This window comes from Vigna unguiculata, chromosome 4, assembly GCF_004118075.2.
Source record: "Vigna unguiculata cultivar IT97K-499-35 chromosome 4, ASM411807v1, whole genome shotgun sequence".
Lineage (NCBI taxonomy): Eukaryota > Viridiplantae > Streptophyta > Magnoliopsida > Fabales > Fabaceae > Vigna > Vigna unguiculata.
This window is the reverse complement of record NC_040282.1, coordinates 6167414-6181316: the sequence shown is the minus strand read 5'-3', so window position 1 is coordinate 6181316 and position 13903 is coordinate 6167414. Positions and strand designations below refer to the sequence as shown.

The window sequence follows — 13903 nt, the reverse complement described above, 5'->3', positions numbered from 1 at the left end:
TTTAGGTCGTCTGGCCTGCCAAACTCGTGAGGGTCGGGCTCGCCCGTCCTGCTTGGGCCATCAGACCCACTTACTCATCTTGGTTGTCAGGTCGATTTAGCCCATCTCTGTCTTCGAGCCCACCCGACCCGTTTATTTCGTAGAGCCAATTCGGTCTATCCCGACCGTTGGGTCAGCCCGACACATCTTGGTCATCGGGCCTACCTAGGCAGTATGGGTTGTCGAGCTTGATCGACTTGTTTGAGTTGTCGGGCTTGATCGACCTATTTGAGTTGTAAAGCTCGTCCGACCTATATGTGTCATCAAGTCATCCTATTTGTCTGGGTCGTCGGGCCCGTTCGACTTGTTTGTATCTTTAGGCCCACCTGGCCCGTTTGGGTCGTCAGGCCTGCTTGGCCCGTCTAGGTCATCGAGCCCGTCTGACCCGTCTGGGTCATCGGGCCTGCTCGACCCGTTTGTGTCGATCTGATCTGTCTGGATCGTTTGGCCAGCCCAACTTGTCATGGTTGTCGGGTTTGCCCGGTCCGTTTGGGATTGAGTCTAGAGTGTGAGGTTGAGTGAGAAGAATTTCAAATTCCACCTTTTTTTAGGGTATTTAAATTTCTTCTAATTTAGCTAATTGAAATACTTAAAAAAATGCATGCATTTCAAATGCTTTTTAATTTCTCTATCCAAACAAAACATTTCATTGCAAATGATTTCAAATTCTCCAAATAAATGAATCACCATCTTGAATTGTCTCATCCAAACACACCATTAATGTTTCCTTTTGACATGACTTGCATAAATAGTGTTACTTCCACTACAAGAAAAACATGAAATAATGACCAAAATTTCGGTCACTAAATGGCTAAAATTGGTCACTGATCAAAACGATGACTGATATAGTAATCAACTAATCCGGTCACTATTTCTTTGGTGGCTAATGCATAGTAACCGATTCGGTGACCGAATCAGTGACCGATTCGATGACTGAATCAGTGACCTAGTAAAATTAGGATTGGTTTACAATCAGTAAATAACTAAATGGAAAATTGAATATATTAAAATTTTTTATTGTTTTTTAAATAATGGTGACTCATTTATTCATTAATTTTTTTGTGACCGATAATTCGGGTGATAAATTCGTCATTGATTTTAAAAAATAAATTTGGTCACTCTTTCGGTCACTGATAGTGACTATTCTATTCGGTCACTATTTATCATTTTTCTAATAGTGTTTGTTTTTTCTCTTAGATGTTCAAACTCACTTATTTGTGGTCAAATGTATTTTGACTTTGCAAACTAGTTCGTTGGTCGATGCATTACTTTAATTATTAGTGTGAGTTTTTCACATCTTTTCTGGTGATTTGTGGTGATGGAAGTGTTGGGTTAGGCTTCATTTGTCTATGTACTTGTGTCTTTGTTTAAGATTTTCGATGTTTTGTTTCATATGTTTTTTTTGTAATAATTTATTATAAGAAGTACACTAATCAATTTAATATTGAATTAGGTGTGGATTTATGTTAGGAATTCAAGTGTGAGTTTAAGTTCCACATTGAATAGAAATGAAAAAGCGGAGCACTATATAAGAATAAAGACCCATAAACTTCGTCTTAAGCTTTTGGGTTGAAAGTGATGTCAATGCTTTATGTGGTTGGACTCAAATCTCATTGGTGTTGTATTTTCCGAATGAACTCCCCTCTATAAACCTAATAAAATTAAATCTGAAAAACTCACCTTCATTTAACCATATCCAAAATTATCCATATCCAAATAATCTATCATATTAAAGGATCAAATTAGATTTTTAATATTAAATTTAGAATTATGCTATGATCAAATTGAATCGAACTCGACCCAATCCCACCCTTCCTCAATCCTAAATAGAAATGATTTAAATGTGAAAGAAAAAGTATTTGATTACTTTATAAGGAAAAAAAAAACTATATCTTTTATCTTAACCATTTTCTTTTTATTTATTCTCTTAAACTACACACGACCTAAACCTATGTATTAAAAATAATCTCAAGTATACTTGAAAAATGATTATGAAATATTAATAAATTTCAAACCTCTTCAACAGAATGTATTAGCCACTAAATAGGAATCAATATAACTAGATTTTAGATTTTAAACCTTTGTTGTGCATTGGTTTATATAAATTGGATTTTTTTTATGCTTAAAATTTATAATTTTTAAAAGATATGTGCATTTTTTATAATTTTCAATAATAATTTATATAATTACACTAAAAGTAAGAAATACGATTAATTATTTTGTCCAGTAATAATAGCAATAAAAACTTTTCGTGAAGTACATAAATTAAGTAGTGTTAAATATGACTACGTAATTATTTAAAATATTTATTGAAAGATCGTATTATTGTAGGTTCGGAAAAATTAATTTAACTTAAACGAAAAATAGAACTATTTATTATTTTAAAAAGTTATAGATAGAAAGTAAAACATTCAATATTTCATTTCTTATACATTGTTTTTTCTACAATTATATTCTTTTCATTTTTTTTAATTGAGATAATTATTATTCATTTTATCGTTCAAACGAAGCCGACAAAGTTTAGATTAAAACTATTTGATCAAAAAATTTATTTAAGTAAGTTTTTTCTTCTTTTTTATTTTTCTTGAGTCAAGCCTTCTCCCTTCTTAAATCAGTTGTGAACTTTCGTGCAACTGGGCTCAAGTCCATGGACCTAAACCCTCTCTTTGAAAGCGCAGTTTCTTTGTGCACCATTATAATTTCCTCCTGCACCTCCAATCCTTTAAACATCTTAATTTTATATATTTTTTTTTCATTTGAATTTCAGAATGTACAGTCGAGACATTCCTGAATGAAAAATTCAAAAATTGTATTTAAAATATATATTTTGAAATACTAAGATCATATTTCAGAATGAATAATCCAAAATACAAAAATTAGATCGCAACTTTTACAATCTAAAATGTATGTTTTTAATGTAAAGAATAGGAGGAGAGATACGAGCATAACCCTTTCCAAAGGCTCTGCTACTTCCAGCACCTCTCTTTTTACTTCCTGCACGCCATAAATTATAATATTTTATTTTACGTTTTATTAAAAAATATTAAAAATCCTAAAACCTTAATTTCACATTTCCTTCCCTTCCTTGCAGTGAAATGCCGCACCTCCTCCCCTCATACTTCATTTTCTTTTTATACACAAAGTCGTATAAGATTAAAGGTGAAATCCTAACGGAAAAAGGAAATTTCGAAAAGAGTAATCATGGACAAGATGTTTGAGTTATTAAAAAAAAAAAAAAAACACTTCTTAAATCATAGAACTACGAATTTAAGCACTACCGGAATTATAGTCCACCATACAATATTCAAGCCAAAGACTTAAGTCACATCCTTAGGAAGTCTCTTGAATGGTTTTCTGGTTAATCCCTTTATTAAAAGATCTACCAGGTTTCTTTCTAATCTCACAAATGTGACGATAAAAAAAATTCTATTAATTTTATTTATTATTATTATTTTCTACAATATACTTATAAAAATTTAGAGGCAAAACTATACAATGACATACAATTATATTTAAAATATTCACATTTATGTGTGTGTATATATATATTTACAATATTGTATGCATCTTATATCTACACGTTTAGTACATCTTATATTTCCTATACTAAAAGAGGAAGAAGTGTTATTTATTTACACTTCCCCCTTCATATACTGGCTTTCAAACAGGTGGAGGGAAAAAGTTATGGATAGGGTTCACTTGGACTGTTGGGGGTAAATAAAAAGTAACTCCGATTTGTCCTTCGATGACAATTGGCGCGTTCAATGCAGAGAGAGAAGTAATGGTAGAGTTTCATGTTCCCTGAAATGTTACAGAATTATTCATTGCATTGGTTTTCCATGCATTCCTTGGGAAAACAGCCACAATGTCAGCGAAGAAGGGATCATGCATGTTTGGAGGGCCATCTATGAGAATGTTATAAATTTTTTGTTTTTCACACACAATCATAAAATAGGGAAGTGAGATAAATATCACATAAGAAAAATACAATATATCATAATAAGATAAAACGAAATGAAAATTCTCCCAAGTCCATAAAACTGAATTTTATTATACTTTATAAAGATATTGATTAATTTTGTAGTGACTAGTCAGGATAAATGAGCTCATAGCCAACAAAGTAACTCAAGAACATCTCATCTTGAGTAATATTAACTCGTTTAAATCCCCAAGGTCATACCTCCAACTACAATAATCAAATCTTTATTTATCATAAATTTTATTTCAATATTAAACCATATAATTATATAAATAAATAAATAGATAGGATCAATGGATAATTAAAATAAATATAAATAAATAAAAAGGACCAGTACGTAACTGGAGATAAATATAAATAAGTAAATGAGAGTAAATATAAATTGAGTAAATAGGACCAGTGTATAACTGGAGATGAATATCAATAAATAAATAGGAACGATAACTAAATGTAAATTAGAATGAAGTTAGGGACACCTCACTTATAGAGATAAAAAATATAATTATGAACAGATAAAAAAATGATAGATGTCTCTTCCCCTTACCTTAGTTATTGTGAAAATTATAGGTACGGAGATTTTGATGATATAAACATACACGACTCTTCTTTTCCGTTTTTTTTTTTCTTCTCTTCCCCTGCATTCCCTCACCACCTATTTATACTACTTTAAGCAATGATTAGTATTAGTTTTATTTGAACTAAATTCTCTCCCACACTGTGCCAGTTACATTACTAACTATTCATTCTTGATATTTCACTTTCAGATAGACATGCATTTAATGTTATTCTTTCCATGCTTATGTGACTTTAATAAATCTGTCAGAACTTGAAAAAAATAAGGAAGAAATCAAATATAACATATCGATTGGATATGACATTCATAAACTTGGTAATAAATAAGTCTTGCACAAACATCAGAATAATATTCCCTACAAATAATGAAATTAAAGACAACCATTTCAAAGAGCCATAAAATTTTTTATGAAGACCAAATTGAGGAACAGTTACCACATAAAATACATCAGCTCATTAGATTATTTTAATAAAACTCTATACTTTGAATATAAGTTTGGAGCATGTTGAGACAACTACCAAAATTAGACTATTTCAATATTTGATTATAATAACAATTGAATTTTGTTTGGATAAGTTTGATGAAAAGTGATTCTAACATAATTTTGTTTGAGTGCAACAAAAAAAATATAAGCTTTTACATAAGAAAAACTATATATATGAATCTGAATTGGGAGAAATCTAAATAAAAATAATCATAAGTTACAAAATTTCATATTTGTTATTAGTTGGATATTAACTCTTTCATATTAATTCCTTCAAAACAACATAATTAAAAATAAAAAAAACGTGTTTACTAAATTTCATCTGAAGTGCAAACATTCATCTAACTTTTCATAAATAAAAAAACAACTTATTAAAGGAAAAAAAAGAAAGCTTTCCCAAGAATGTTCTCTTAGGATGTATTTGAGACTTTTGTACAAATAATAATAGTAATAAGAATATATTTATATATATATATATATATATTAATTATAGATACATACTAAAATACTTATAAATAAAGTAATACATTGTATAATGCGAATATTTCTTCTTTTACCATTATACCATAAGTTTTGGCAACTCCAATAGCAACTTGTGAATCACAATGCAATGAGATTTATACAAAAGACCCCACAATGTAATATCGCCTAACAAATTTTTCAACCATTCAACTTTTTTACCTACTAGCTCAAGAACAATGAATTTATATTCCATGGTGGAACGAGCAATACAAGTCTTTTTGGAAGATTTTCATGAAACAACTCTTCCACCTAAAGTGAACACATATCCACTAGTAGAGCTCACCTCATCATTATTTGTCACCTAATTTGCATCACAATGTCTTTCTAAAACAACAAGAAACTTGTTGAAATGCAAACATAAATTCATAATTCCCTCAAGGTATTGTAACAATCAATGAAGTGCATTCTAGTGTTCATTCTTAGGATTATGAGTGTATCTACTTAGTCTATTTACAACATGAGCAATATCAGGTCTTAAAGTAGTTCGTGAGATATATAACACTTCCTATAATCTTAGCATATTCAGCTTGTGAAACATTACCACCATTGTTCCATTTAACACTCATGCTAGGGTCATGAAGAGTTCTTACAAGCATTACATCAAAACAATCAAATTTATTAAGTATCTTTTCAATGTAGTGTGATTGCATAATGAAAACCCAAAATCAGTTTTTCTTATTTTAACACCAAGAATAACATTTGCCTTACCTAAATCTTTCATGTCAAAGTGAGCAGTCAAAAACATCTTGGTATCATTTATCACTTCCAAGTTAGAGCCGAAAATGAGCATGTCATCAACATACAAACATATAGTTACATAATTAGAACCAAACAATTTTGAGTAAACACATGAATCAGAGGCATTCATAACATACCCATTGCTTACTAAAGTACGATCAAATTTTTCATACCATTGTTTGGGTGCATGCTTGAGACCATATAGAGATTTTTTTAGCTTACATACCTTGTTCTCTTGTCCAACAACTACAAATCCATCTGGTTGCTCCATATAAATTTCTTCCTCCAGGTCTCCATTGAAGAAAGTCGTCTTTACATCCATTTGATGAATTATTAAATCTTGAATAGCTGAAAGCGAAATCAAATATCTAATGGTAGAAATTTTAGTCATAGGATAATAAGTATCAAAATAATCAATACCTTTCTTTTGAGTGTATCCCACTACCACTAATCTAGTCTTGAATTTTTCTATAGACCCATCTAGTCTAATTTTTCTTTCAAAGATTCATTTACACTTAATAGATTTATTGCTTGTAGGTAAATAAACCAAATCCCAAGTGTGATTCATCATAATAGAGTCTAATTCACTTTTAATTGCTTCTTTCCAAAAGCTAGAATATATAGAGGTTAAAGCTTCTTTATAGGTTTTAGGATCATCACCAATAAAAAATATAAAAACAAATTGTTCATTGATTTTATCAGGTTTTTTAACAACAAAAACAGTTATAAAATCAAACCCAAAGCTATTCTCAACTATCTTCCTCTTACTCCTTTTAGGTTCATTCACATGTTCACTAGAAGTAGATTCATTTACTAAATCAACCCTTGAATAAGCAATATTTTCAATTACAATTTTATTAAGAGGAAACACATGTTCAAAAGAATTCAACATCTCTAGATTCACAAATAGAATTATCATTCAAACATAAATTTATATACAGCGTTGTTTTGAGCGTAGTCAATAAATGCACAATCAAAGGTCTTAGGCCAAATGTTAGATTTTCTAAATTCTGGATATGTAACTTTAGCCAAACATCCTCAAACATTTAAATAATTTAAGTTAAGTGTAAAACTGTTCCACAATTCCTACAGAGTTATATTTACTTTCTTATGTGGAACTTTGTTCAGAATATAACATGAAAACAAAACTTCACCATGTTATCAGGCATACCAAGACTTCACAACATAGGATTTATCATTTTTTTTAGTGTCCTCTTTTTTCGTTTAGCTATTCACTTTGTTTAGGTGCATAAGGAGCATAAGTTTCATGTATAATACCATTTTCATCACAAAGTCATTTAAGAAAATTCGTACTATATTCACCACCTCTATCTAACTTAAGTCTTTTAATCTTTTTATCCAATTAGTTTTCTACTTCAACTTTATATTTTAAAAACATTTTAGCAGCCTCATCTTTTGACTTTAAAAAATAAATTTTAGTATATCTAGAGAATTCATCGCCAAAAGTTATTTTTGCCACCTTTACTCATTGTGTTTCTAAAATCGGCCAAATCAAAATATATCAATTCAAGCATTTCAATGTTTGTGGAAGTGACATGTTTAAAATGTTTCTTTGCAAATTTTGCTTCAACACACGCAATGCATTTAGAACATTCATTTTCATCCAACATATTTATAAAATGCATATTTTTTTTAATCTTTTGATTGAACCAAAATTCACATGTCCTAACCTACTATGTCACAAATAAACGATTCAACAATATAAGCATAACCAAAAATATTTCCATTAACAATAATAGGAACAATGTTCAAAACAAATGGTACATCAAACAAATATCCCTTACCCACAAAATATGGCCACCACTTTGAAACTATTCTCTAGACTTAAATATAAGTTTGGTTTTCAACCACTTGCAAACATTCTAACCGATGTTATAATAAATTATACAGTGTAAACCTACCCTAATGTTTTATTTTCATTTAAGTGTATCAATTTGTTTTTAATGGTAATAATTTAATTATGATGTTATGACTAAAATGGAATTATGAGAATCTCACATCCACAAAATTGATGGTTTGATAAAAAAGATTTTAATAATGAATTGTAGATGAAGGCCTATTTTTTACGTGTAGACCTATTCAATATTTGTATTATTTTCATTATTTGATTTTTTTAATTTAAAAGCTTAATGCACATCATTATTGTTCCACTGAATAAAATTAATAAGATAATTCTAAAAAAAGTTTTTCATATCAATTTATAATTCATAATATGAATTAAAAAGTCAATTATTAATAGTACACATTAGTATTGACTATTTATATTTATTATTATGAATTATTAATATTATTGGTATATTTATTATTATTATTATTATTAGTATTATTAATAAATAATGCGTCTACTATTCTATTCTCGTAAAAAAAAACTTAATTATGTTTTGAGTTCTGATAATTTGAAATTTTTTAATTAAGTTTCAATAAATTTTTGTGATTTATTGACTATTTAATAAATTTAATCTTTTCAACTAAGTCTCCACTCTTTAATATTTAGTATTTTGTGGTCTATTGGTGATGTGGTTATTAAGTGGATGACATTATTATTATCTTGTTACTGATTTTCACCACATATCATTTTATAATGTCATAATTTATAGTTTTATAATCTAATAATTTTTGTAATTATTTTTAAAGAAACATAATTTTTTTTATCTTGCTATCGATTAGCCTCTTCAATTTTCACGTGACTTATCAACTCCTAGAGTGGCGGGTCCTTCTTTTTATGTTTCAAATGGTTTCTGTAATCACTCCATGAAAATGAAAATATTTCCAACAGAACATTAGCATGTAGGACATCACACATTTTCAAATGGTATACTTCTCTGAGCATATACGCAACTCTAGTTTCTCATACTTGTGAATCTGTTCCATGATAGGCTAGTCATCAACCATTTGAAACTCCACTCATTTTTCCACCATATAGTTTTTTCTGCCACCATCATCACCACCCTACGTTTATTCCAAGGTATACCAAATTTCCTTTGCATATTTCTGTTCAATAAAAATATCAAAGAAAGCATATGTTAAGAAGGTATACCAACAATATTAGTTTAGATCAATTTTTACAATAAAAATAATAAAATATTATTATTATTCAATTTAAAAAAAATATATATATATATTTGTATTCAATTTTAATTATAGTTTAATAAACCTAAAAATATTTTATTGCTCTTAGAAAACCCGTACATTTATATTGTTAATAAATATTTATAATGTAATTCAATTAACTTATTATTATAATAATAATGAATTAATTAAAATTTAAATAACCCGGCCCAAAACTAGTTTATAATAGTATATTACACTAATTTAGGTCAATCAAAGAAAAAATTAAGGAAAAGAAAAAGATCTAAGAAACAAAACCTTTCCGCCATGGACGATTTTTCCAAAGACCTTACTCAGGACTTCAACGTCGGAGAAGGAGGATCAGGTTCTAATTTCGGAACAGCAGAAGTCTCCAACAACGTCGCAGAAGACTTCGATCACGATTTTTCTTTCGCGTCGAGGAACGAATACGCCGCGATAGGAAAACTCCATGCCTTTCGCGCGAGTCACCATTCTAATGTCGGGAATTATGGCGCCGCCGCGGAAGAAAGCAATGCGGCAGCCAGGTGTTACGCTGCGGCAGCGAACACCTACGAGGGCCGCAGGAAGCGGAAGCTGCCGCCGCTCGGCAGCGTAGGAGGGTAAGTTTGGTTTAATCCCTCCTAAAAAAAAATTCTTCCAAATTTATTATGAAAAGATTTGATTTTATATTTTGTTAAAATTTTAAATGATAGGTAACTATTTTATAAATAATTATTTCATAGAAAATTTTAAAATTTATAAATATTTTTTATGAACATTTTTTTAAAACAAAATCTATCTGGAATATGAGTTTTTTCTTGGAAGGAAATGTTTTATTTATTTTTTAGAACAAAATTAGGTTTCTTCCATTCCGTTCTGGACTGATATGTAGGATAGTAGTTCACAAGGTGAAGGTGGAGCGGAGAGCAGTTCAGAAGGTGGAGCAGAAAGGTCTTCGTAAGGTGAAGAGAGAGAACGACCATCAATGAACAATAATAGTCGTTTATATTATTTTAGTGTAACGATGAACATCGAGAAGTGTATAAAGTGAGAGACATGTCACTATTTACAAGTTTTATAATTGATTTTCCTCGGTTTATTTTCCTACAGTTTTGTTTTTTCATTCACATGTTAATTCTATTATGGGGAAATATATGGCTGAAAAAAATAATATTTTATATGGAAGAGAAAAACTATTTTTGAAAAACCTGTTTGAAATTGTTTTTTCTGTTTGAGTTTTGGGTAAAGGTTGTGCTGTGTGATTGATGGTTGGTAATTTGCTCTAAATACCTCATTCAGTGTAGTTTGGTGAGTTACAGTATCTTATCTTCTTTTATACTATATCAGAAATTTTATTTTATTATTTTCAAAAAGTTATGCATTAGTTGGGTTTAAGATTTGAGAAAACAAAAGTTTCAATTTTTTGTATTGGTATATGAAGTAATCACATAGTTGATAGGAGATAATCATTGATTGAAGACTTTGTTATTCCAGGATTACAATTGTCGGTGATTTTAATGATATTCTGGACATATTTTTTTGGAAAAGGTTATTTTAATAAAAGTCATGTTCACAAACTTTAATACACATGAAATTGAGAGTAACAAAGCTGGCCTTGATAAACAAAAAAGGAGAATAAGTGCATAAAAAGCAAATGTTAATATTAATAAATTTGTAAACAAAGTTTTGATATGTGGATTGTTTTTTTTTTTCTTTACTTATGCATTACATAAACTTGTATAACAATTTTGGGACAGAATTTTTAAAGAAAATATAAAAATACAAAATTCTCAATCACTTCGTTTCATTCAAATCCTTCGTCACAACGACCTATGGGTGCAACAAACATGAGAACAATACATAACAATAAAAGTGATAGGCCATTATTTTACAATAAACATGAGTGAATTGGTTTCACAAATTTTGTATGGTTCTTTTCATTTTAAAAGCAGTTTTAAGAAAATCTTTAATCAATTGACATGATTTATACAAGAATGGATGGTTTTGAATCTATACACTTAACAATATATTAAAATATGATGAAAGAAAAGCACAAGATACATCCATCGGTTCAATTCAACTGAATCTATATCCCATCTCTAGCTATTCACACCAGAAATTTCACTAAAACATCAAGTGTTAGGAATACAAGATCCACCTACGTAGAACTTACACTTTTAGATACACACTCTTGAAAAACCCTTCAAGAAATGTAATCAGATAATGCTACATGCAATTACAAAAATCTATCACAGTCACAATAATAGAATTATAATGTTTCAATAACAAGACCTAGAAATTCAGTAACCAAAAAATAGAAATACAATGAAAGAAAGTAATGAAACGAATACACCTTAGACTTGTGCAAAATTTGATATCACATCCATTCAATCTTCTTTGGAGTCATGATGAGCAACCGGAAACCAATGAAGAACAATGCAAAATTTCTCCAAGCACACTCTGGTCTTCTTTCTCTAAACTTTTGTATAAAAAGTTGTCACTTAAAAACTGATGCAGAGGTTTAATTTGTAAGTAGGATAGTTTGCTGACATAATTAATTTATTAGGTTATCTATCTAATTAAGTAATTTGATTAGAGTGTTAATGTTACTTTTCCAGAGTTAATATAATTTATTAGATTAAAAGCCTAATCAATTAATGTGTTTGGAAAATCAGTGATCACTTCCAGAACTTAACCTAATCGACTAGATTAATGGCCTAATCAATTAATATGACAACAAAATTAATGATCACTCTCCAAACTTAGCCTAATTGATTAGATTAACAGCCTAATTAATTATTATGACAATTTTAACATTTTTATCCTTTCCATGTGAACATCATAAAAAATAACAACTTGATCTTCTTTAATATAATAATATCTACAAAAATATACAAAATAGAAAACATAAAAAGCAAAAATAATATAGGTATCAAAGTCTCACCAACTCATCTCAAAACATTTCAAATCCCAACAAAAAATAAAAGCTATTTTAGTAAAATAAATTAGTTACTTAGAAACACCACACTTCAACACGTGATCATTTAGAACGACTTTCTTTTAAGGCAAATAATCCTTTGACAAAGTTTTGTTTAACAAACTTTAGCAAACAATCATTTTTAATAATAAAAAAAATCCAAACAACTTTATTACTTTATTTTTGTAACTTCCATCAAAAAATAAAAAATTACTCTATTTAGTAACTTTGTCAACTTTCTCAATAAAATGTTTGTAAAAAAAACTCATTTTTGTTCCTTTAAACCCTTTTTAGCTACCTCCAAAACCATTTTTGTTTCTTTGTTGAAAAACTCTAGCCATTCTTCACATTCATTCTTTTCACTCTCCGTATTCGACTCTTTCTCATTCGATTTTCATCTTTACCTTTCTTTCTTTCATTGAATTTAAATTTTCTGTTGAGTTTTTTTATATTTTTTTTCTACGATGATTTTATAATACATTGATTATTATTAATTTTGATGTTTTAAAATATATTAAAAAAATATTTAAAATGACAACATAGCGTATTTTTAATATTCAATAGAAAATAATAGAAAAAAAAAGGAAAAACAGTAGAAAATCTAGATTCTTTTTCATCCCTATCTTTCTCTTTTCTTCTTTGACTCTTCTCACTATTCTACCTTCTGAAACCCTAGCACACTTTTTTCAATTCCCAATATTTTCTCTTAGGGTGTGTTCCTTTTGAAGGATGGATATGGGGGAGAGTGTGAAGATGGATTTGTGTAGATTTAAGAGGATGGATATTTGTGTTTTTTTGAGTGGATTTGGAGGGTAAAGTGAGTGGATTTGGAGATAATTTTTATGAAAGTTAGTGAAAGATTTGATTGATGTGATAGATAAAATTATATGTTAAAATTGATATATTTATTACTTTACCATAATACCCTTTTGTAAAAAAAGATTAATTTTTGAAATGATGTTGTTGAATAAATTTTGAAATGAGTTATCTTTTGTCATAATAAATAAATAAATTTTTTTAAAGCTTAGAAAAAAAGAATTTTGATTTATGTAAAAAATAGTACAACAAAATTGAAATTATTTGTTAGATTTATTTTTTTAAATAAATTAATTTGATATTGACAATACCAAATACCGTAAAGCATAGAAGTTACGAAATCAATTTCCAAATTCGGTAAAAAAGTAGAAAGTGTGATCACGGAAATTCAATTTAGTCCATGGCAAACGACATCGAAATAAAGTTACATGGAAAAAGTGTCACATGTAATGAAGTTCATACATAACAAGAAAATACATCACAGAATAAACATTATGTTCAAACCCCTTCACTCATCTGAGTCTTCATCCCCGTTAAGAAGGTCATAAATCTGGTTGACAGTGGAATTGACTTCATTGAAACGTCTGTCAACATCAATGGTCAATGTTTGTAACCTGGCTTCTATGGATTGTACTCCTCCTCATATTTGAGTTAATAGTTGTTCTGTTGTTGGGGTTGGAGGTT

At 29.0% G+C, this 13903-nt stretch overlaps 1 protein-coding gene across 2 annotated transcripts; it reads left to right on the top strand.

Moving 5' to 3' along the window:
• Positions 1-9699: 9699 nt before the first annotated feature.
• Positions 9700-10474, top strand: LOC114180320. 2 transcript variants are annotated; one of them, XM_028066615.1, is made up of 2 exons: positions 9700-10046; positions 10327-10474. In XM_028066615.1, the coding sequence occupies exons 1-2, from the start codon at positions 9733-9735 to the stop codon at positions 10385-10387; spliced, it is 375 nt and encodes a 124-aa protein (XP_027922416.1). In that variant the 5' UTR covers positions 9700-9732; the 3' UTR covers positions 10388-10474. The 2 variants fall into 2 exon arrangements, with proteins under 2 accessions (XP_027922416.1, XP_027922415.1); XM_028066614.1 differs by having other exon boundaries at positions 10324-10474.
• The last annotated feature ends 3429 nt before the right edge of the window (positions 10475-13903 follow it).

Bases quoted from the DNA above. Each gene is read 5' to 3' on its own strand.
- LOC114180320 (XM_028066614.1), top strand. From the start codon at position 9,733: ATGGACGATTTTTCCAAAGACCTTACTCAGGACTTCAACGTCGGAGAA. The intron at 10,047-10,323 runs GTAAGTTTGGTT...TATGTAGGATAG, and splicing joins CCGCTCGGCAGCGTAGGAGG to TAGTTCACAAGGTGAAGGTG.